General features: G+C 37.4%; 1 protein-coding gene across 1 annotated transcript in view; it reads left to right on the top strand.

Moving 5' to 3' along the window:
- ADAMTS19 (ADAM metallopeptidase with thrombospondin type 1 motif 19) overlaps nucleotides 1–24,868 on the top strand; it is a 150,432-nt gene that overhangs the window by 38,856 nt on the left and 86,708 nt on the right. Inside the window, exons 4-7 of the mRNA XM_086770465.1 lie at nucleotides 147–319; nucleotides 1,227–1,310; nucleotides 2,131–2,288; nucleotides 11,273–11,316. Of these exons, the coding sequence (XP_086626591.1) occupies nucleotides 147–319; nucleotides 1,227–1,310; nucleotides 2,131–2,288; nucleotides 11,273–11,316 (459 nt within the window). The remainder of the gene's footprint in view (nucleotides 1–146; nucleotides 320–1,226; nucleotides 1,311–2,130; nucleotides 2,289–11,272; nucleotides 11,317–24,868) is intronic.

Genomic DNA, 24,868 nt, shown 5'->3' with positions numbered 1-24,868 from the left:
TCAGTGCTAAATAAGCATGTATTAGATGTCATAGATTTTACATTCCACATAATTTGACTTAGATCATAATCACAGGTAACAAATCCTAAAAGTACTGTAGGGGTAGCTTGAAGGATGAGTTTGTCAGGCAATGTTTTATGTTACAGATAAAAGAAAATCTAAGAATCAAAAAGTATCGGAAAGTGGAAGAGGAAAACGATACTCTTACAAGTTACCTCAGGAGTACAATATAGAAACTGTTGTGGTGGCGGATCCAGCTATGGTTTCGTATCATGGAACAGATGCTGCCAGAAGATTTATTCTAACCATCTTAAACATGGTAGGAGATTTTAAATTAATCTTGGTGTTTTGCCAACAATGCACGCACCATGGGCTGATTTCATTGTGCCTTTTAATTATTTTGATTGAGCAGCTGTAAGGGACAGTCAGTACATGACCATCAGCAGGCTGTCAAGAGTTACTCCGTATGTTCTGCAGCATAAAACCATGGTGCTGCAGTCTGTAGTGTCTGGTTTTATATCTTCAGGTAAGTTAGAAAGTGAGAGCTGAACAAGATGATTTTTTGGTTAGAAGCCCATGATGTCACTGGGAAGACTAGGGTATTGGATGATTTCTCATGACTTATGCTTGTATGAAGAGCTGACATTGTTGAGAAGGACTGTGTGATCATTAGTGCTGGAAAAAAAAATAATAATGCCCTGGGACAATTGCATCCCCTTCCAGTGCTATCTAGAGCTGTAGTATACACATTTGGTCTATAAAGTAGTGAAAACGAACATCTTTAATATTAAAGGAAAGACTGTTGAAGGTATATAAACTGAAGAATAAATAAAAACTAACTATTCTAAATAATGAGAGAAATTATTGGTGTGTCCTGGCTCAGACCACTTGGGCGATGATCCTGGATTTAACTAAATCGGAATTTTTGTGTGAGTAGTGTTATATGCATCTGCAAGTATTTGGAGAAACAGGCTACAGTTTATAACATGGTCAGAGCAGTTAAGGGGAAGAGGTCTTTTTTGTGCTCTCAGAATGAATACAGCTTAAGTTCTGTTTTCCTTTCAGAAGACCAACGCAATACATTAGCTTAATGTTCTGTTCAAATTATGGGAAATTAAAGCAGTCACAGAAGAATATAATAAATTTTTGAGGTTCTGTTATTTTTAGTCTACAGTGTGTTGTGTGCAATACAAGCATGTATTTTTATTTACTGTTTTTTATCTTAGGTTTTTAACCTTTTCCAGCACAAGAGTCTTGGACTACAAGTAAATCTTCGGGTGACTAAGCTTGTCCTTCTTCATGAGACTCCAGTAAGTATATATTATCTTTGTCTTAGCCTGTTGAGGGTAATGCTACTTAACTTATTGCTCCACAGACACTTGTAATATTCACCAGCTTTAATGGCTGACAAATTTTCTCAGTTAATTATTGTGCATTATTTATTTATTTACACTGCTGGGTAGCCCAAATAAAGATTAAGCTTATCCTAATTTATTTTGAGATTTTTCCCTGTCTGCAGTTGAAAGTCAATCCAACAAAGTTTCCCTGTGTAAATCAGCTAGTTCTTAACAAAATCTGCTTGTGCTCAGCTTTTTTGTGCATTCATATAGTTCAATACAAAAAATCATCTCCATAAACCCAGTGGGTGGTTAAAGGAGAACTGATATTCTTTGTCAGCCTATCCCTAGATGAACAATAGGTACCATGATCATACAATGGTTTGCATTGGAAGGGACCATTAATGGTCATCCTGTCCAACCCCCCTGCAAGGAGCAGGGACATCTTCAACTGGATCAGGTTCCTCAGAGTTCTATCCAAGCTGACCTCAAATATTTCCAGGGATGGGGCATCTACCACCTCTCTCGGCAACCTGTTCCAGTGCTTCACTACCCTCGTTGTAAATTTTGTTTTCCTTATATCCAGTCTGAATTTACCTCTCTCTGTTTTAAAACCATTACCCCTCGTCCTGAGAAAAGGATGATCTCTTCTCCTGAAGTTCAAGTCATTCTGCTGTGAATGTATTATTCTCCTATAGAAAGGAGAATATTTTTGCTAACTCAGTCAAAAAATGTTCTTAATTATGTTTACAGAATCACAATTTTAATAGAATGAATTGTTTTTTATTTCCAGGCAGATATGTATATTGGACATCACGGGGAAAAAATGCTGGAAAGCTTTTGTAAATGGCAACATGAAGAATTTGGCAAAAAGAATGATATACACTTAGAAATGTCAACAAGCTGGGGAGAAGACATGTCCTCAGTTGATGCAGCCATACTCATCACAAGGTAATACTGAAAGATGACCATTAAAAAATAGTCAGTGGCCTAATATGAATATAAATCAAAGGAACTGATAGATGATCAGCACAGTTTGGAATTAGTTTTGCAATGAGGAAGAGTGTGACTTGAGGCTTCTTTCCAGAACTCAAAGGTGGTGGTAAAGTGGTGGTAAATGGGCCTAGTCCCATTTTTGAGGTGGACCTTGAACTGGATGACCTTCAGACTTCCTTTCCAAGGAAAATTCCTGTGATTGGATGTATTAGAATACCATTGTGCCATCCCATGCTAATTGGTGACAAGGTATCCTAAAATCATGTGTAATCTTTAAACTTATGTGTAGCCTTATACCACTTGTTGAGGACAATCTCACTAGGAGCTATATGCATTTTTAAATAAAACTATTTTACATTCCGATTGCTGCAATATCTATAATGTATTGTTTTGGTTTTTTTTCTGAAGCAGAAAAATGCTTCCCTAAATTCCCCTGCTTTGAAGAGCCAGTCACATACCCAAAGCAGGAAATGATGAAGTCTGTATTGTCTGTGGTGACAGCTTTTTGCTCTTCAAACCCTTACCTTTTCTTAGAAAAGCCCACACCCATCTCTTCTTACCCTGGGCCATCTTCCTTTATTTGTTGTATTTGTCTGTTTTATGGATTGTTGGGGCTTTGAGGGGGCAAATTAGGTTTTTTTACACATTTATACATTAGCTAAGCAGTAGTCCTTCACACAGGCTCCTCTGAAATACTGTGGAAGACATGAGAAATAATATTTTCTCTAAGAAATTTCCATTAGCTGATCAGAAAACATGCTTGGAATGACAGAATGGAAAGAAATTTTTCAGATTAAGATGCAAGACCGATTTTAATAGTAGTGCGTGTGTTGGTGGGGGAAAAGTCTCAATGGAGAAGGAAAGATGTGAGTAGTAGGAAGGAGTGTACTTGGGCCAAGGCATAAAGGATACCTGAGTATCCTGCATGGCATTGGGTTGATGAGCATAGCTAAAGGGAAACAGACTTTTCTTGCATCTAGTTGTACTTTGTGACTATCCAAGGATAATGCAATTGCATACTGCTTGGTTTCTAGAAATGTGGAGTTGTTGAGTGACCTCTCATCTATCCTCTGGTTCTGTTATTTGACATAGCGTAGACAGCAGTACCTGCATAAGCAGCAGCAGCTTGAGGGAGCATTGAACCCTTCAAGCCTGCATCTGTCAGGAGAGTGACTCTAGGGGTGTATTCTTTAGCTTGTGAAGTGTATCTCACAATTAGTAAGATACTATGAAATAAAGCATGTAACACCTCTTTGCTGTCATTTTTTCATCTTCACCTTAACCAGCCTTTATGGAAAGAAGCAGAAGAGTTCTGAACTGATGCAAGAGAGATGTTAGTTAAGCAGTTGAGAGGCAGTGGTCTGCAGATATCTTTGGCAGCCAGTGCATTTGGCCAGAGCTTCTTGAATTTGATGCAGCATTTCTAAATGGCAAAAAAGCTTTTGGAAAGTCTAATCATATGTTAAGACATGCTTTTCTGATATGCTTTGTAGTAATGATATTCTGATTTGCATTGCCTACAGTTTTTTACCTGTCAGTTTTAATATATTTTCTGGAGTAAATCTCTGATAAATGTTAAAGAAATTGAAGTAGAGAACAAGTGATTGGTTGGATGTCAGATAGTAAGTCAGTACTGGAGCCAGAAATTAAAGATCTGTTCCTATGACATTTTGATTTTTTCGGTGGTATTACTCTCTGGACTATACTGCCTCCCATCTCAGAGCTGCTTTAGCTGCTAATAAATCAAACCAGTGCGGTTTGCTAACTGTGGGAATGTTTTGCTAATCCAGGCTCCCTCTGCACATCATCAGGTTTATGGTATAGCTAACCCCATGTACTGCTCCACTTATGTGTTTTTGTTAATTCAGAGTCTAATTCCGTTTTGCAAACACAGAATAAGCTGCTTTGTCACAACTTCCAAACAGCTTTGGACAGCAGACCTGCTTTATTGAGAGAAATAATTTTGTTTAGACAGATGAACACCAACTGGTTGGTATTTTTCAAGTAAAAATGTAAAGTTTTGGTTATCTAACACATTCTGTGGCAGACCTCCTAAAACTTATCCATGCCTTTTTTTTTTTGTCTTTCATGATAATAGAAGAGTACTTTGAAAAATCTTTTCTGTGCTTTCCCATGCCAGTTGTGTCTAGTAATCAAAAGAGTTAGAAATGAAGTATTGACTATTCCGCAGAGCTGATTTTTAGTGCTTACCTACAAAGAGCATAATGTGTATGTAACAGAGACTGTTATTCAACAGAGTCATCATAGCCTTTTCATGACAAAGGTACTTTTCAAGACTTCTTTTTGCATTTGTAATGTAAAGCAGAAAGCAAAACTAGCTTCTCCCCACAACTTTAACTGCTGCCCAAATAGGCTGTAATGATACATATGAATGTGCTACCAATTTGTTCATTTCACTTCACTGTAGTCCTATTTCAACCTATGAGTTTTTGCTTAGTTTCCCTTTAAATTGTCTTATTCTAATGAAGTAATGTACTGTTTAAAATATGGTGCCATAAAGTAAAAGGAAGACAGAAAGAAAAAGTTTGAATAGTGTATTTAGAAAAGAGGTCCAGGGAGGTTAGGTATAAGGAGAATGTGATAATTGAGACGTAAATTGTTTTAAGGACTCTCTTGATAAAACTCTCTGATTCACACTCATAAATTAGCACTACTACTTTAGAGGTATCCATTATCAGGAAATACTTTCTCTGAGGAAAAGCATATACCATGGTACATCAGCATCCTCCTTGCCTTTTAAGTTACAGAGTGTGACTACACAGAAATAAGAACTGATTTGGTGGCCAGTGAGATGATATTACCAGTTGCTATCTGACCTGAATGAGGTAACTGGAAGCAAGGCGGGAAAAGGCCTGTGGCATCCACAGTTGCTTTATGATGATTCTTAAGTTCTTATATTGCCTCTATTGCAAATAAGGTAATGAAAGCCTTGAAGTGTATATATAGCTTAAAAAATATAAAAGAATGAAGCAGAATCTGCCTTCACCTAAGAAGTATGCATCATGCTGCTTTGCCAGTGGCTAGGTCAATCTATGTCACACTGGTTTTAGAAAAACATGGAAACATTAAAAACAAACAAACAAACAAAATCTGGTGAAGAAGAAAGCTAGACAGTCTTGAGACAAACATTTAAAATAAAGGAAGGCTAACTGTGTTCTGAAGTAGACCATTACCACAGTTACTTACTTTCAGAATGGACAGTTGTGTCTTATTTCTGATTTTTGTAACTTCAGCTTTCAGTTGGGATCTCTTTGTACCCTTTGCTGCTAAAAAGCTGTTAGAAGGCTCCTCGCTATGTAAATACTTGTAGGCTGTGCTCAAGTCACAAGTCATCTTTCTCTTAGATCAGGTTAGGGAGGTTTTTAAGCCTGTTTCTCAGACATGTAATAATTCTCTTAGCTCTTTCCAGACCTTTTCTTATTTTTAAAATTGTTTCTTGAAGCATAAGCGCCAAATTTGACACAGTAGTGTATGAGCAGTTGTACTGGTGCCATGTCTGATATTTTCCTGCATCTTTGTCCAGGGATACTGTTGACTCTTACTGCCTGTTTTCAAGTGCTCATATTTTTTTTGTTGTTGTCGTGCTGTTGCTGAATCTGATCAGGTTGGGAGCCCAGTATGGGCTAATTAAAATAAAAGTTACTTAGATGAGTCATCTTTAATAATTGATTTGTCTTCATTCCTATTTGTATTCTACCGAAATCCATTTAATTTTCAAGCTTTAACAGTAGTGCTCTCTTACTTTCTTCCAGATCACTGTTTAATGCTAATGCTGAGTCTAGATTCTGTTGGACTGCCCTCAAAAAAAACGTTCTTAGCTTCCTAGCATTTCTGTGTCTAGTTTGAGCTGTTAGCTACACATTCAGTTCAGTCATTAGTTCAGTTATCACACTTCTGAGCTGTTATTTTTTAGTTTGGCTGAAACATGAACTTTAGAAGAAGGCCTATTTATATTATCCTTTTTAATCTCAGTTCAACTTTACAGAGCCTATGTGATCTGTTAACTATTTTAAATATTTAAGTGTAGTATTTCCTGTTTTACTAAAATACACTGTCCAGTGCATTTGAGGTTTACCCTCAAAATACTAAACAGTTTCGGAAATAGCATTTACGATAGTAACGTTATCCATTTGTTTAAATTCCCAGCTGAATAGTAAATGTGTGATTTGTCTTTTGGTTCTTTGATTCCAAATTTTCTTTTCTTTTTTTTTTTTTTTGAGTGCATTTATTAGTATGTATGTGCTTTAGTTTGTATGTGGGCATCACTTCAGAATGTCCTGTTATGTGAAGAGACATAAACATCTGCAGTGTTGTCATTATTCACTTAGCATGAGGCAAATGAAGGCATTTGCAATGTGATTATAATGTTATTTGCCATGGGGTGCATTAATTTCAACTATTCTTTATAGAAGCCCTATGATTTGAGAAAACCTGTTACTTAGGCAATAAACCTTAAATATATCTTTGATAACTGTAAGCCCTAGAATCAATGGCAACAGCAGGAGTTAGACTGCAGTTTCAAGCCTGCACTACTTTTTTCAAAATTGTGAACATTAGAGAAGTTCAGAAATTGAAAGTAAGGTGAAAGCCAGAATGAAGATCTGGTAAACTAGTAAAATCTGTTATTTGTCCTCTTCTGTTTCTTCTTTTCTCCAATCTAGCGTATGAAAGGAAATGATAAATTGGTTTGGACAAGAAGTAGGTCTTTTGACTAGTGTAGCTAAAACAAGTGTTAAATTTATCTGAAAGGACAAATTGGTGCAAACTGTTCATAAAAAATAAGTCTGGATTCTTTTTTAGTCATCATCTGCTGTTCTTAATGTCTTCTGTTGTACATCCCATCTACACATCAGGATTTATTTTAACAAAGGTAATGAGATACTTTCTTTGGAAATGGTATAGTTAGTCTTTGTTTGCTGTGAAGGTCCTTCATAATGCTATAAGTAGTTGATTAGCAATGCACTAACTAAATATAATTTTCTGAAACAATGAATTAGTAGTTACCCCTTCTTGCTTAGAATTCTTTTCTAGGATTAACCAACTCATTCAAGCTTGAAAATCAGTCCTAAATCTCATGAGGGCTCCTCTTTTCTCTCACTTGAATAAGGACCTGTTTTCCCTTCCATCTGCATGCAAAGTAACCATTTAGAGTAATAGAAGTTGTGTGCTGGCTACAGGTTAGAAAGGGACTTTAGTGTGCTTTAAACAGTTTATTGCATTCAGTCTCAGATTTGGTTAACTTGCACCACAAAAGCTTCTATATGCATTTGTTATAATGCTAATATCATGGCTTCACTAAGGGCAAATTGTTCCTGACCAATCTGGTGGCCTTCTACAATGGTGCTACAGCATTGGTGGATAAGGAACTAGCAATTGACATCATCTACCTGGACTTGTGCAAAGCATTTGTCACTGTCCCGCGTGACATCCTTGTCTCTAAACTGGAGAGACATGGGTTTGATGGATGGACCACTTGGTGGATAAGAAATTGGCTGGATGGCCATGCTCAAAGAGTTGCAGTCAATGACTCAATGTCCAAGTGGAGGCTAGTGACAAGTGGCGTTCCTCAGGGGTCAGTATTGGGACAGACTCTGTTTAACATCTCTGTCAGTGACACGGACAGTGGGGTTGAGTGCACCCTCACCAAGTTCACTGACAACACCAAGCTGTGTGGTGCAGAAGACACACTGGAGGAGAGGGATGCCATCCAGAGGGACCTTGAAAGGCTGGAGAGGTGGGCCTGTGAGAACCCCATGAAGTTCAGCAAGGCCAGGAGCAAGGTCCTGCGCATGGGTCGGGGCAGTCCCAAGCACAAATACAAGCTGGATGGAGAAGAGACTGAGAGCAGCCTTGAGAAGGTCTTGGGGCTGTTGGTTGATGAGAAGCTCAGCATGAGCAGGCAATGCGCGCTTACAGCCCAGAAAGCCAACTGCATCTTGGGCTGCATCAAAAGAGGCTTGATCAGCAGGTCGAGGGAGGTGATTCTGCCCCTCTACTCAGCTCTGGTGAGACCTCATCTGGAGTACTGCGTCCAGATCTGAAGCCCCCAACATCAGAAGGACGTGGACCAGTTGGAGCGGGTCCAGAGGAGGGCCATGAAGATGATCAGAGGGCTGGAGCACCTTCCTGTGAGGACAGGCTGAGAGAGTTGGGGCTGTTCAGCCTGGAGAAGAGAAGTGTCCGGGGAGACCTTATAACAGCTTTCCAGTACCTGAAGGGAACTTATAAGAAGGACAAGGAGAAACTGTTTAGCAGGGCCTGTTGTGAAAGGACAAAGGTTTTTAAACAGAAGGAGGTAGATTCAGACTGGATATAAGGAAGAAATTTTTTACAGTGAGGGTGTTGAAACACAGGAACAGGTTGCCCAGAGAGGGGGTTGATTCCCTGTCCTTGGAAACATTCAAGGCCAGGTTGGACGAGCCTCTGAGCAACCTGATCTGGTTGGAGATGTCCCTGCTTCTTTCAGGGGGGTTGGACTAGATGACCTTTAAACGTCTCTTCCAATCCAAACTATTTTGTGATTCTGTGATCCTTGCTCTATTTTGCTAAGAGAAGAGAGGAAAAGAACAAAGGCAAATAATCTCATTGGCTTTCCTGAGGGCTTTGTAGTGTGCTTTATTGCTCTATTTTATACCTCCTCTTACTTGGAAGAGTCTGTATCCTCTCTTTTGTTTTGTATAGTTTCAGTATGCCAGTTCCATATATATATTAAGTGTAGAGTTGTGTATATATATATGTATGTGTATATTATATACACATACAGGAACATAGTTATAATATGATGGAATATTTAATTTAGCATGTGGGAATTGGGGAACGATTTCTGTGAGAGTCATTGGTAGGTCTAGCTAGAGTTGCAAATCTTTGAGGCTAGTCTCAAATGTATGTAATGCATTCATATTCTTGGAAATTAAAGGAGGTATTACATTCTTTCAATGTAAATCAGGAACTAAGAATGGTTTATTGTACCTTCCTCTTGCCAAATCATAGCAGTACCGTTTCCCCCAAGTGCTGTAATGAAAGTCTGGATGCATAGCATAATCGTAGTCAAAGTCAGCCAAGAAGGAAAAACAAAACAAAAACAGCTCAGTAAGTGTATGAGAACAAAGCTATTACATAAGCAGAAACCTCTTGGATATTGGCAGTTTTAGCATCTTAGATGGTATTCTTGTACATTTGAAGGTATGCTCTCTTTTTTTTAACTTGTTGTTACATCAGTTAATATTTATGGTAGTGTATGTCCTTTATATGTCTCTACACATGTTCTCTTGCTTCATCACAAGTCCCATATTTCTAATTGTTCTGTCATCTTACTTAACAAGACAATAAGTCCCTTGTGTCACATAGCACAAAACAAAGAATTGAGTTACAACCCAGTGCATTAATGCTATTTGTTGCAGGTTTGAAAAAATAAAAGAACTTCCTTCTGTATCTCATTATAGTTTCTTATTCACCACCTTTGGTTCAATTTCCAGGGCTCTTCTAAGTGGATTATTAGAGTTTCTTTATCAGTTTATTTGCAGGATTTGTTTCTAGCACTGTTGTTTTGCTTTTCTGCTCTGAAATTATCTGTCAATGGTGACTGGAGAAACAAAAGCTGTATAACACCATGTCTTTGGCTGTGTGGCCTTTAACAAGTGTGAAAATTTGCCAGCCTCTTGAGATTGCTTTTGGATCTAAATCACTCTGTGGGAGTAGTCCACGGGAAATAAACAAACAAACAAACAAGCTCTTGGAGGAGTTACATTTGTAAAAATGATAAATATCACTAGTCTACTTTCTCATCTGAAGCACCAAACAATTCCTGCATCTCGTTCCTGGAAAATGAGTATATATATTTGTGTGCATCTTTATAAGTCTACGTGTGTATCTATGTAGCATCGTAAACGGAATAGAAAAATGAAATCTCCTTGGCCCATATGGTCCCTCTCTCAAAACAGAGACCATTACTCTGTGGTACTGCTAAAGAACAGAAACTTCTTTATTGAAGTAGATGTCAGAATGAAGATCAAGTAATTAGGTTGTATTTTGCTTAAAAGTTACATGTGGGGGTTTTTGTTGTTTTTTTGTTGTTGTTTTTTTTCCCTTGTTGGTTCCCTTCTCCCCTCCCCAGTTCATGCATACATCAGCAGCCCTATTTTTACTTAAAATAAAAAATCAGCATGAGTTATAAACACTCCAGTAAAAAGCAGCTTTTCCTTTACTCTTTTCGTAACTTTGTTATGTGTCTCTGAGAACAGGTAAAATAGGTGTGAAACTAAAATGAATCCCAAGCAGATGCTTTTTAATATGGAGATGAATGAAATATTTATTCCACTTCAGGCAGTTGAGCAGTCTTATTTATAGAGCTCAGGCTGGACTGAAATCTGTGTTGGTCATAGGATAGTCTTCTGCCACCGAGTTAATTTGTAAGTATTCCACTACTCGAATTGGATGCCCTAGCAGAAAAGTTTGTTCAGAATGTATGCCCATTAGTAATTTTAACCATTGACATTTTAGCACAAAAACTTTCTGACTTTATTTCTGATCTAAATGCTGCGTTACAGTGCTGCTTTTGGACCTGATATTAAGCACTAAGGATATTTTCATTTCAAATGAAAGAACGATTAACTTTAGACTTGTTACATTTCGAGATACTTACATGAGGGGAAAAAAACCAGAAATTAGGTACAATGCAATTTAAATATATGGTACAGGTTTTGTCACCTGACTACTCTGTAATCTGTTCTGAGAATAAACTGAAGTTTGAATGTCCTGGGTAATCCTGACCTTTGCTTCCCTGTGCTCTTTTTTTGAGATAATGGTGTTCTGTATTTATTCATTGAGCCATACAAAATATTTGTAAATAGGTCACACAATCATTACCAGTCTGACAGCTTGGCTTGCTTAACATTTTTCTCTTTCCCCCCCAATTCTAGGAAGGATTTCTGTGTACATAAAGACGAACCATGTGATACTGTTGGTAAGTAAATAAATATAAGAGACTATGTGTATAAACCACTTCATAAAATAAATATTATACAAATAGAGATGTGAAGCTGAAAGATGACAACAGCATCTGTGATGGATAGCTGTAACTAGCTAAAATGCAAAACACATCTAAAATGCCAATAATACTTTGTTAGATTTGTGTATGCTTCTAGCAGAATAGTATGTTTAAGTACAGTATTTCCATCTCATTCATAGATCAAACTTTTATTTTTTTTCTTTTTAATCTCACCAACAGTTTAATACAAAATTGTTATAATATTCAGAATATGAAGCTAAACAAATATGTCTAAGGTTTCTTTTTTATGCAGTAGATTTATCTTTGGTGAGAACAGGTCTATGATGTTTAAAACCAGTTTCCATGAGAAAGTAATGTAATATAGTACAATGATACAGTGTTTATGAACTTTGTAACTTCAGAAGAATACAGGATATGAACTGTTGTGCAATGCATCTCCTGACATCTTCAATTAAAATGAGTGCTAGCTCCACTGAGTTTTTCTACCAAGAGCCATTAATTTAGTTCACATCCTTTTGGGAAGACAGTTTTTCAGTGTAAAGGTCTGGTGGAAAAGCAAGCATTTGTTCTGTTCATTTGTAATTCTGGGTAAAAAGGATGTCATGGCATGTTTTTGCCCTTGAATTTCTTTTAGGTAATATAAGTCTTCAACAGTTCTATATGTAAACACAAGTATTCAGAACCTAAATTGCTTCAGCAAGATTAGAATGATAGTAACGGACTATTAACTATTGTCATGCCTATGCTCCCACTTACTTAGAAGAGAAGTAGATTTTTTCAGTGGCAAAGGTTTGAAGAGAATTCTTATGTAAATTGTATTACCTCACTTCTTGCTAGTCTATTTACTGCTGTATCATCTCAAGTCTATGTGAACCTGTCTGTGGGGTGGGTATCAATAAAGAATCCTTCTTAATGAAGAACTGAATGTTTTTCACAGCTGTTAGTGATTAAGATTTCATAGTGTTCTTCTACTAAACAGTTTCTTGGTCTTAAGTGAATTTTGTATGAGTGTTTGGTGCTCAGAGGCTTTTATTTTTGTTTTGGAAGTGGAAAAATGTTTCCTTCCAACTGAAAGAGAAGCTATGTGACAAGAAGTCTTCAGCATCTTATACTGTTCTAAGCTGAAGATCAAATCTGGAATACTTCCAGTGTTTTGAAATCAGGATAGGCTGCTGTCTGGATTTTACAAATGAAGTGAATGTATTCAAGGATTTTTCCCTGAAAAATGTTTCCTCTTTGTTTGAACCTTGGAGGTAATAGAATAACTACTTATCTCTGAATTTGTGTATGGAATTGTAAATGAGATAAGATTAAACTGACTCAAGTATCAATCGTTCACATTTCTGTGATGAAGAAGCTTGGATGAAACTTGAAAATGAGGCAGTGCATTAATTGTAATTGCACAGGAAATAAAGAGTCTGCTGTCTTAATATAGTGATAAGCAAAATGAAGTAAAGACCTTGGCTGTCTCATTTGGCATTTTGTAGAATGGCTGTTGTGGACTTTCCCACTCCAGGTATTGTTTAGAGTTTTCTTCAGGAATGGAAACATAGTTCATATGTGTATTTCTTTCCATATAGCTACAATTGTGCAGCAAAACCTAAGGTCATTCTTTTCCTGTTGTTCCATCAATTATTTTATGAATTTAATTATTAGTTTTCCAGACAAATGTAGCACCTTTCCATAAATTAAATCACTTCTTCCATGCACATTTAGCAGTACTATGGGCCCATGCTCACTCATAAGAAGATAATGGAGGTCTTGTCTACTGTGATCTGTGAACTGGTCTAAGGAAGAGTGTTCAAAAACGAGGGAGAACTTTGTGCATTTCTCTTGAAGAGGATTTTTAAATTGTCTTACTGTCATAGATGTATTATGTAAATATTTTTAGGATTGCAAGTTTATATGCTAAATTTTTGAAAGTACTTGTAGGTAGATGGTAGTTTCATTTTGGCATCTTTTCTTTTACTTTTGATTTTCCTAGGAAAACTCAAATGGTGATTTTTTAGTCTTAGATTGTATAATGAGTAAAAGTTCGTTGAAAGGTAAAGAAGAGCATTTCATCTTAAAATCTATCTTACTGTAGATCTTCATGCAACATGTTTATAGGCAAAAGGAGACAGCATATTCCAGGGATGTTTAACATACTGTAAATGACAGAATTTGCCAAAGAAAGTAGGTGAAAAATGCTAATGTAATATCAGCTGTACAATTCTCAGCTGTCCAGAGCTTGCCCCTCCTTTAGCCCCTAAAACCCCAAAAGAATACACCACAATACAGAGTTCTATATACTATAAAGAGTGGAGCAAGTCAGTTCTTTGTGAAATGTTAATATAACTGTACATGTACGTGAGGCAGTCAAGGTGATCTTTGTAGTACATTACACAATCCAGAAATGAAAGTCATGAGAAGGGAACATTTACAGGACAAACCTCATTATTGGAAAGGATTGTCATGCTGGATCATAGTTCTTCCCAGTGATGGACACTAAACAGACAAATACTGGGTTTATTGTTTATTTATTAAATGCCAAGACTCAGTTTTCAGACTGGACATCAGTACCCACTTAAGCCAGGTTACGTAAGTGCCAGTATTCTGTTATATAGACAAAGTTTTCATGTGTTTAAGTGGCAAAGAATACATTTCTCTGTGCTTCTGGTATTGTTGCATTAAAAGTACAGAGCTTATGCACTATTAAATTAGTACTTTTTCGTTGTCTCTTAAAATAACAGTGATTTATATGAAGATTTAATGGTTTAAATGTAACATTAACCAAGAACTCTGTTAACCAGAAAAAAAATGTTTACTCAAAATCAAAAACATGTGTCAGAACGCCATAAAAATATATAATTTCATTCTTGATTTTGAAACAAAATACATGGTACATACAATCTTCCAAATATTCCTTCACAAAAGTATTTAAGGGGACAAATATACAAAATTTTTTTCCATAAGGACAGAAAAAGTGATTTGGAATGTTTGTCCGATTTTTACATTCTTAATCAGGAAAAAGAGTTCTGGCTATCTGGGTGATCAAGCACAAAATGTATTAATACTTCATATTTGATTGTTTTGTAAAGTAAGCAGAAATAGAAGAATTAGATCTGGAATTTTATCCTATTTCCCAAAGTGTGTTGAAGTTTACAAAGCAGAATATCTTTATTTTATGCTTTTCAGAGCTTTATTAAATATTATACTATTGATAGAAGTGTTTGGAAAGCTATGCTTTAGCTAGGGGAGTTGTGGGTCTGCTTTCTTACTTCACACTGTAGATCTAGAGGAATTAGAATGCCTTCCTTGACTAATCTCACATTACTGTGAAACAATAAGCTAGGCTCTCATGTGGTATCAGTCAGCCCAAGTCAACTTATTTCAGCTAAGCTATTCTGATTTCAGCATTGTCAGTTGTGACAGATGCTGTCACATTCCTTCTGGATGGAAAATCATGAGACAATTGTTCCAGGGTCAAAATCTACCAGACCCAAGTGAGCTTCCTCTGGTTGGCTGGCTGCAGCACACTTTTATTGTTACTTTTTTTTTTTTTTTTTTTCCCCTGCTGTTCTGCTCATGTGTGTGCTCCCTGACTGCTACTCCTGCACAGAGGTGAGATCCTGTTGCTGCACCACTCACAGCTCTTCTGTGGCTTAAGGATCAGACCTTGCTTTACTGTACGATCATTAGAGACATCCAATGATTAAAACAAACAGAGGGCATGTCTGGGGATAGGAGAGTAAGAAGGTGTTTATATACACATTAAATTTACTTTAGCTAATGAAAAAAATGGTTTAGATCTGTAATTGTCGAAGATTCTTTTCCCTCAGAAGACAAATGGGGTTTTGGGGTCATGGCATTTCTGTCCCCCAAACAGGTTCTGTTAGTTTAGTCAGAGGGACTTATCCTTTGAATTTATGACAATTTGAAGTGTTGTTCTTTTTCTTGTGCTGTAGACAGGTAAAATTACGAGTGTAAATGTCTCAAAGAATTTGTGAAAAATACAAGAAATAGTTCAGTTATCAATTTTCAGAAAATTAAGTCTGTGATAAAAGAATTGGCACAAAATGTAAACTGGGGGCTAGTACATGTTGTACTCCTCTTGTGCATGTTTCTTCTGGTATTATTATGTTTAAGTAACTGAAAGGAGCAGCGATTCATAGGGTAACTTGTTAGTGGACTATTGCCCAAACCTTAGTACCAGCAGATGGAAATTAAGAGAGAGTTTCTCACTCTCTTCAAGGATTAGGCTAACAAATAAGTATAGGAAAACTATTTCTTGAAGCAAGTGTATGCACATTTGTTTTTGCCTTCACAGAGTCATAGAATCTTAAGGTTGGAAGAGACCTCCAAGATTATCAAGTCCAACCATCAACCTAACACCACTATGCGTACTAAACCATGTCCCAAAGTGCCACATCTACACATTCTTTGAACACCTCCAGGGACGGTAACTCCACCACTTCCTTGGGCAGCTTGTGCCAGTGCCTGATCACTCTCTCAGTAAAGAAGTGTTTCCTAATATCCAACCTAAACCTCCCCTGCTGCAACTTGAGGCCATTTCCTCTTGTCCTATCACAAGTTATCTGGGAGAAGAAACCAATACCTGCCTCCCTACAACCTCCTTTCAGGTAGCTGTAGAGAGCAGTAAGGTCTCCCCTCAGCCTCCTCTTCTTCAGACTAAACAATCCCAGTTACCTCAGCCACTCGCTCCACACTCCTCACCACCTTTGTTGCTCTTCTCTGGACGTGCTCCAGCAACTCAGTGTCCTTCTTGTACTGAGGGGCCCAAAACTGCGTACTGCAGCAATGAAGATTTTGACTCTCTGAGATTTACTTCTTTTGGATTACATTTGTTTTTTGCTGCTAGCTAATGTCTCCTGTAGAAACAGTATAATAGAGAGTTCTTAGTGTGAAATGTTAGAGGCACAGGCAGATTGTAAAATGATACTTGTGTTGGCATCTGTTTGGAGCCTCGTTAATCTGCAGGAAGTGAGGGAAGGACTATTTCTAAGCAGGCCTTGTCCTTTTTGGGACTGCTCTGCTTGGAGCTTGCGCACTGCCTTGGTTTAGCATCCCACTGTCTCCTTTTCCAGTCTTTCCTTGTGCCAGCAAAATGACTTAGCAAGCCTTAGCACAAACATGCAGTTGTCTTTAGTGGAAATTGTGATTATTTTCTTAACTAGCTGTAAAATTTTGTTTGTAGCTTCCATGCAGCTCACTGTGTGCAACAAAAGCTGCAGGTTTAGATTGAGGGAGAGGTTCTAGCCGGGTGCTTGAGAGCTTCTCATGCCCTGGAAATGTTCAGAGATGCATAGTAGTGTTCTCGCAGCAGTATAATCTCAAAATGTTTTTCACAAGGCATAGGAATGAGCATAATTGCTACAGCTGGAAACACTGGCAGACTGAATAACACACACAGGATCAATGAATTAGCAAGTGGAAGAATCAGGAAGGGAACCCAGCATGTTCTTTCTCTCTGTTCAGCCTATTACCTTGTCTACAAAGTGCCTATGCTATGGCTTTTAAGAAAATACAAAATGTTGGTATGCTGTCATATCACTGTAAGTTGTAAAGCTCCAAGTAAATTTATCCTTAAAGAACATGTAGATGTGAAAATAATTTGTAGACAAAAAAAAATCTTCTATTCTGCTATTTGAAAGTTGTTACTTTAGTCATAGTATCCTATAGTGAATATTAATTGCAGTTCCTGATGGTAACTGGTTTTTTTTTTCCTAAGTCTTTATTGAAGGTAGACCATTCCAGATATCAGACACTAAGCTCCTGAATCCTTATATTATCCCTTGTCTTATGCTATCTGATTCTTCAGGTAATATCTTCTCTCATCTCTTGTCAGAAGTCCACAGGTGTACAGCACATGTGCTATGTAAGATCTTGTGACCATAGTTAATGTTTTTAAAGATTTATGACGGCTAATAAAATGTCCTAGTAACACTGATTGCAAGAAAATGGAAAACAAAAAAGTAGTATTTCCAGATTCAGTTACCGTAAGCCTTTTACTGCACTCAGTTAAAAAAAAATACCTCTGTCAAAGGAAGGTCAGGAATTTTCTCAGCATGTATAAATTGAGTTCCATTTGACCTAATATATCTAAATTATGAGTAATTTCAAAGATAGCTTTTGCCTTAAGTAGGCTGACCTCAGCTGATTGTTTCAATACTATCTTCTTACTGCAGCTGAGTGAGGCTTCTTTCTTTAAAATACATCTCTGGCTGACATACCTATATTGTTCTGCACACACTTCCTTTAAAGCTGATAGCATGTGCTTATACTCTTAGTCCTGCTTGAAATTCCCAAGTAATAGGACGTTTCAGAAATAGTAAATGGAGCTTTCCTGTTGCTGTATGAAAGACATGGTTTCCAGGATTTCATTGATTTCAGATGAGTGTAAGTGCAATGTTCTGATTGTGGTCTCCTGGAAATAAAGTAATTAAATGCTGTTTTCAAACAATATTTTGTATCTTATTGTATCACAAAAGAGCAGAGTTTCCTTTAAAAAAATAAGATTATTTTTAAAACTTGATACTGTGTCATTTGATCCTGTATTTTCAGGTACCATTTTCAGTTTAAGCATCAGCTATAAGAACATTGTTTCCCAAAAACGTGCTTCCACCTAAACTGTTTACTAGAAAGCATTTTCCAATAAAATGCTGACATGACCATCTCTAAACAGAATTCCCTTAAAAACTCATCAGATTGTTTTAGGGGGATGGTACAAATACAGTATATTATAAATTTCTAACTTTGGTAACAGACTCTTATAGAGATAAAAACAATAGTGAAAAATTGAGGCGCCATCAGGTCTTCATTCTGTACAAAGGGTCTAAATAACATGGAGACAAATAATGACCGGTGAGGAATCAGACAAATGTCTACACAATAAAGACCACGAAACAAAATGAAGTGAAAGAACACATCCTCCATCCAACTTAGCAAAATGCCAAAGGTAGATTTATTTACTTTTCTTTTCTAATGTGAAAGCTGTAGATCTTTAATACAAAGTGTTTGGCTTTTTCCTCCAAAACTTGTCCCCAGGGACAAAGGATTAGTCCAGCCCTATGCATTAAGACATGCAACAGAAATAGGGTTTTAGGTAGGCTGTCATTGTCCAATGGAGGTTAATGCTGGAAACACTGAAGCTGAATGATTAGAGCCTGTTAGCAATGAACAAGCAGCCAAAGATGTTGCACAGAACATGGGCAGCAGCACTGCAGAAGTTAACTTAAGAAGTCTGTTTACCTGTTCTTCCTCATTTGTATCCTTCGGGTGTCCCCCCTTTTATCCAGAAAATCGTTCTGTTGTAGTCTTGCGTAGCTGCCCTTAACCTAAGTAGCTAGGGGGGTGGTAACAGTTTGCTGAGAAGCTGGGTGAAGTCCCTCCTGCTAAGCCATATGCCACTGTGGCTGAACTCCTGCGGGCACTGGATATTGCTAATTTATAGCGGTTCAAGTACCTGTTCTGTGTGCTGCAGAAGAGGAGCCTGTGCCATGCAAGCCCTGTAGGCAGGGTTAGTCCTTCTGCCTCTCTAACACTTCCTGCGGTTCGGTCCTGGCCTGCGGCTAGACAGGTCCGCGTTACTGGACCCTGCACTGTGTTTCTCCAGAGGAAGAGAAAAGAGGGAAGAGGTGCTGCCACTGTGTTTTCAGTGGGCGTATTTGGCTTAAATGGGATGAAGAAACAAGGGAAAGTCTGTTCCCCTTCTTCCAGGGCCTTGTGACTATCAGAACTGGATCCTGAAGCATGTGTCTGTTTTTCAGGAAGATACTAACCAGGCCCTCTGTTGTTTTTATTCACTAGAAACGTTTTGTTTGTTTGTTTCTTCTCTTTTGTTGAGGCACAATTGTGGAGGAAACACACTTAAGGCAGTTACAAATCAATACTGTAGGTGATTAAATTGTTGACACTTGCAGGGAGGTTTCTGATCGGTCAACGCAAACAGGCATCCATAAGCCCTGAGACCTGTCGTTTACAGTATGTCTTAACATTAACATGCATTTTTGGGAAGAGTTTCTCTAAAAGACAGATAGGCCTGAAAATAGGGAGTGGCCTAGAACTACTTCAACAAAGGAAGCAGTACAGAATGTTTGTATAGGTCCTACTCTATATATAGCAGAGGGTGTGGGGGTGGGGAGTTGAGATTCCTGTCAGTCTTGCAGGGGGAGCTGTGGGAGGTATGCTTAGAGAGCAAAATCAGTGGAGGTTAGAAAGATGAGTTTTGCAAGGTGTATGCGTACATCTGTTTTTTGGAACATTTTAGCATTCCACACAGTCAAGTTGGATATTAGTGAAAAGTGTTATGTTTTAAGTAAATCATAGAATCATAGAATGGTTAGGGTTGGAAGGGACCTTCAAAGGTCATCTAGTCCAACACCCCTGCAGAAGCAGGGACATCTCCAACCAAATCAGGTTGCACAGAGCCTCATACAACCTGGCCTTGAATGTTTCCAGGGATGGGGCTTCCACCACCTCTCTGGGCAACCTGTACCAGTGTTCTGCCACCCTCGTAAAATATTTTTTCCTAATATCCAATCTAAATCTTCCTCCCTCTATTTTAAAACCATTACCCCTAGTCCTGTCACAACAGGCCCTACGGAGCAGTCTCTCCCCATCTGTAGGCCCCCTTGAGGTACTGGAAGACCACTATAAGGTCTCCCCGGAGCCCCAACTCTCTCAGCCTGTCCTCATAAGAGAGGTGCTCCAGCCCTCTGATAATCTTCGTGGCCCTTCTCTGGACCCTCTCCAACTGGTCCCTGTCCTTCTTACACTGGGGGCTCCAGAACTGGACACAGTACTCCAGGTGGGGTCTCACCAGGGCAGAGTAGAGGGGGAAAAAGAAACACTATTTGAAGTTGCTATTTTAAAATTCTGTTGGCTGAAGTTGCTTATACCTGGAGATGTATGCCTAGCCCTCCAGCTGACTACTGCAACCAGCATTTTTTTCTGATTTTCATCATTACTGTAATTAAATTTGTTTCTTTTGTTGTGAATGTTACTGTACTGGGTGCCACGGGGAATTCAGAGTGGGAGCACAAGCAGTTGAGCAGCCAGACTGGATGAGGAGAAGCAGCCACAGCAAGTTTCTCTCAGTGGAGGCGTTGCTGTTAAACTTTCTAGGTCAAAAATGTTCTCTGACATATCCAGCTTGCTGCTGCACAAAATTTGCAAAAAAGCACTGTAAACTTTGAGGTTTTTTTCCTGTAGTAGTCCTCATACAAAATCTGTCCTGAACAGCAGATACTCTAAACATATCCCATATAAAAGAAAGATAATTTTTGTCGGTAAGATTGCTGGCACTCAGAGAACTCAGTTCACCATTTAATCTGCAAATGACTTCCTGTGGGGATTTGCAGTGTGTAACCTAATCTAAGCCATTCATATAACTTTTACCACACGTAAAATTTTGCATTTATACAACATTCTCTTTTGCAGCAAGATCATGATAATAAATTCACTAACTCCTGTATAAAGGAAAACCGCGTACAGTGAGAGCAGGAGCGTCTGTTAAGTGCTTTTGTGCAAAAGCTGGCCATAGAGATCTCACTCAATTCCACTTAATGAGCTCTTGTTTTTGTTAAAAGTACTGTAGCTTAGATGTGTATCCAGTAGCTGCAACTACCCGAGTAACTACAATGTTCACATGTCGCTTCTGAGCATTGATTTCCCCTATGTCATTGCTAGAATGTTTTATTTAGTATAATATGAGCTATGTAGAAGTATGGAAATGTAAAAGTTCCCTAGGACATGATATCCATATGATAGTACAGTATACCTGGTACACAAATACCTTTAACACACAAGATTTTTTCAATCATCAGGGAAATTTTTACTTCTACAGTCTATAGAATAAAACTTGCTTTTGTGAGTGAATTACATGTCCATAAGTACAGCAAAGCAGAACCTAGTTAGATGTGAATTCCAATAATGTAAAAAAAAACCCCAAATAAATAGAATTTAGTCTACCTTATGTGCCATGAAATGTCAAATTAGTTATGCGTGGTTGGTACAGTTTCTCAGGAAAGCAGAAGAATGTGGGACTACACTACATGTGATCAGTCATCAGATCTAGACGTCTACTATTGCAAACCTCAGCTTTATTCCTCTTCTAGATTTATGAAATTCAGTTTTAAAAATTATTAAGATTGTTGATTCCAGCATAACTCTGAAGATGCAATTCCACCTTACCTTGCCGCTTGTTTTACTGAATTGGACTAAATGGAAACACTCCACTGAGATCAGAGAGCTAGTTTTTCATACCAGCCTTTGTTTTCAGGGTGTGTTGTAACTCAGACACAAAATAACTAGGTTAAAACATGTTAGATTGTTGTGTTTTCCAGTGTTTTAAGTGTTTAAAGCTTAATTAATCTCAACAGTACTAAGGTAACACAGAATAAATCTCTCTAAATGGACTCTTGATGGCAATTTCATAATCACTGGGCTTACTTTTAATCACTAGCCACTTATTATACTTAAAAACCAAGTCTTTTCTTCCTTAAACAATTGACCAAGGACTTAACTGCTTCAGGCAACTCCTTCCTTTATTTTATTTTCTTTTATTTTCCTTTGAAGTAGTTAGCCAATGCATTTAGAGAGCTGGAAGTGAAGGGAAAAAAAAATCTTTATTTTTCAGATTATACAGCAGAAGTCACTTAGTGCTTTCTTCCTAAGTATGTGTTAACAATCTGTCTTAGGAAACAATAGGGCCTTGGAATGTATTTCGGAAGACTGGAATGTTAATTCTTATGTTTACATCCAGTTTCAAAAGTTTACAATGAAATCTGTAAGTAAGTTTTAAATAAATGTGGATGTTCTGGTTCAAGGAATAATAATTTTTGAGTATGAAACAGTCTAACACATTTGACATGCAGGATAATTTAGTGTATTTGTTCATAGTGTTGGTATTTATTGTTTTCTTTAATAGTCTTTGTTTTTATAATAGTTATAAATGAAAAATAAATACAGGATAGTTAAGATAGTATTAAATGTGCAGTCAGTCCTCAGTTACTAAATAAATAAACTTTTTCAGAGATTGTGGTTATCTTGAAGTATCTCTGAGGTTACCAATTATTTTTTCTTACATTATAGTAATACATCCATTCAGAGCCATGTCCAATTCTTGTTGCATGTTCCAGTTCAGATACGTTCATTTGTGCTTTTTCTCATTTAGGCGACATGGCTATGACTGTTCTTAACATATGTTATAATCCCAGCAAAGTCAACTACATGCTCAATTGCTGGATTTGATTCTTGACTTCAGTAAGTGGTCCTGTAATATGCCGCAACACCATCAACAGTTCTTCATAATTTCTTGTGTAATCATATTCCTTCTACGAAAATATAACATAACTTTGTCATTTTCTGCAGATTATACTACTTCATTTCTAGGTAAATTTTTGTGTTCATTTTGTGTCGTTTTCTGTGTTTAATCTCAACTTACCTGAGGCATCTAAAATTCTGTCTTAAAGGGATTTAAAATGTAGAGAGACTCACTATATGTGAAGAATTTTAACATTACACTGAATAGCATTTAGAATATTTGTGCCTGGAGCTGGAACTTTGATTTCTTTCACAGGCAAAGCTTCTGTGTCTGTCAGAAAAAGTCGTTCTCAAGTAAGGACAAAGGAATCTATAGAATTATATGGTGCATATTTGCTTTGTGTTAAAGAAAACAAAAGGAAATTACAAGCTAATTATCACAATAATTAGTGGTTTTCTTGTGAATAGTGTGTACTTTCTAACTTCATATATGAATCCTTCAGCTACACATGCCAGATTTAAAAGTGAAAAATCAGTCAAACATCAGAGCAATACTGCATGGTATGCAAGAGGTGTTCATTTCAGGGCTAGGGAAGAGTGGTGAGACACAAACCAGAGGACAGAGTGGGCATGGCTTAACTAAGCTCAAGTCTCTGCTGGCAAAAATTCTTTCACCAGCAGAAAATTTACATTTTTAACTAATCATATCACAAGAGATAAACAAATGAGTGATTTAGTGACTTTGTCATTACATTGAACAGTAAATTATGTCCTGTGTCATTTTATTCATCCAAAGTGTTGAAAAACTGAATCTGGCCCAAGCAGCTGTAAGCTCTTTAAAAAGTCTTTCATTGTCTCATGGATTTTACAACTTCAGTACTTATCTTGTATAGCTTGTTTTTATGTGAAAAACATTTAGATGAAATCTTGTGTACATTCTGAATAAAATTGTTGGGTTGGCAACTGTAAATAATTGTGCATTGATAATAATTTACTCTGTATACGCCATAATACTGATATATATTCTGTATTAGCTTGTACAAAGGATTACTCTTCATTTCATGTATCATGATTACAATTAAATTTTAAAAACAAAAACTAAAATTTGGTGTCAAACATTATAAATTAAAGACATGCAAAATATGTAACTGTAAAATAAGGTATACCTGTTCTCTAGCTAGCCAGCCATTTCTCTAATATTAGAGTCTTGTGCTTAGCTCTTGGTAGATATGCTTGTGTATAGAATTTTCATCCCCTCAAAAGAAACATTTGCGAAGTTGTTTTTTTGAATAGAGTAGTCAACCCTGTATAGTATTTTGCACTGAAAAATTCCACTGTTTTTTATTGGAAGATTTTTCAAAATTAGAGAGACCAGGTAGCTCCTTGTGACTAATGCATCAATTTCTGTGTCCTGTAGCTATATAGTGGAAAAAACCCATCAGCATAATGGAATTAGATAGACTGTATAATGAATGTGTATCTTTCTCCGAATTTTAAATAATGGGATGGGTACCAGTGATACATATGTCCTTTCACTGAGGAGGAAACAAAAGGAGCTCCATATTTGTAGAGAGAACTGCAGGTAATCCATATAAGTGCATCTAACTGTTGTCAAAATACAAGGAAAAGTGCTGCACAAATACAAGCAGGAAAGAACAGAGGAACAGGGTCAAGGCTCACTCTTCATTTAAATGCCTTTCGTCAGATCTTCTGTTTGAATCCATCTCATAGCTCCCTTCTGTGAAACTTAAATGGCAACAACTTCTTCTTCCGGGTTTCTGTTTTCAGTCTGTAATGAAGGTTTTATGTTCTCAGGATTATGGTACCAATGTTGTATAAAACATGAGTTTCTCGTCAACTAAGTCATCCTTTACTCAGCTTGCTGAAGCAGGGACTGGTCAGGGTCTAGTGGCTGCACATGTGAGATACAGGAGCCTCCGCTAGTTCTTGATTACCTCACATATTGCAGACTTTACAAAGGTAGTTTGGATAATGGATTCCTGGAAGAAGAAACACTTGATACTCTCAGCCTTTTCAGATTGCTCTTATAGACTTGAAACTTCTTGAGGACCATTCCAACAAACTCAAAGAATTGAATTGGAAACAGTTTGCAAGAACATTCAGATACGATGTTGAAGCTTATCAGGTGCAGGAAAAAGCTGGGCTGCTAATCAGTTAGAGCTAACTCTTACTTAGCATAACCACTTTCATCACATGTGCTAATACAGCACGAAACAATATA

This window comes from Chlamydotis macqueenii, chromosome Z, assembly GCF_036417535.1.
Source record: "Chlamydotis macqueenii isolate bChlMac1 chromosome Z, bChlMac1.mat, whole genome shotgun sequence".
In the NCBI taxonomy this organism is placed as follows: domain Eukaryota; kingdom Metazoa; phylum Chordata; class Aves; order Otidiformes; family Otididae; genus Chlamydotis; species Chlamydotis macqueenii.
This window is presented reverse-complemented; position numbering and strand designations above follow the sequence as displayed.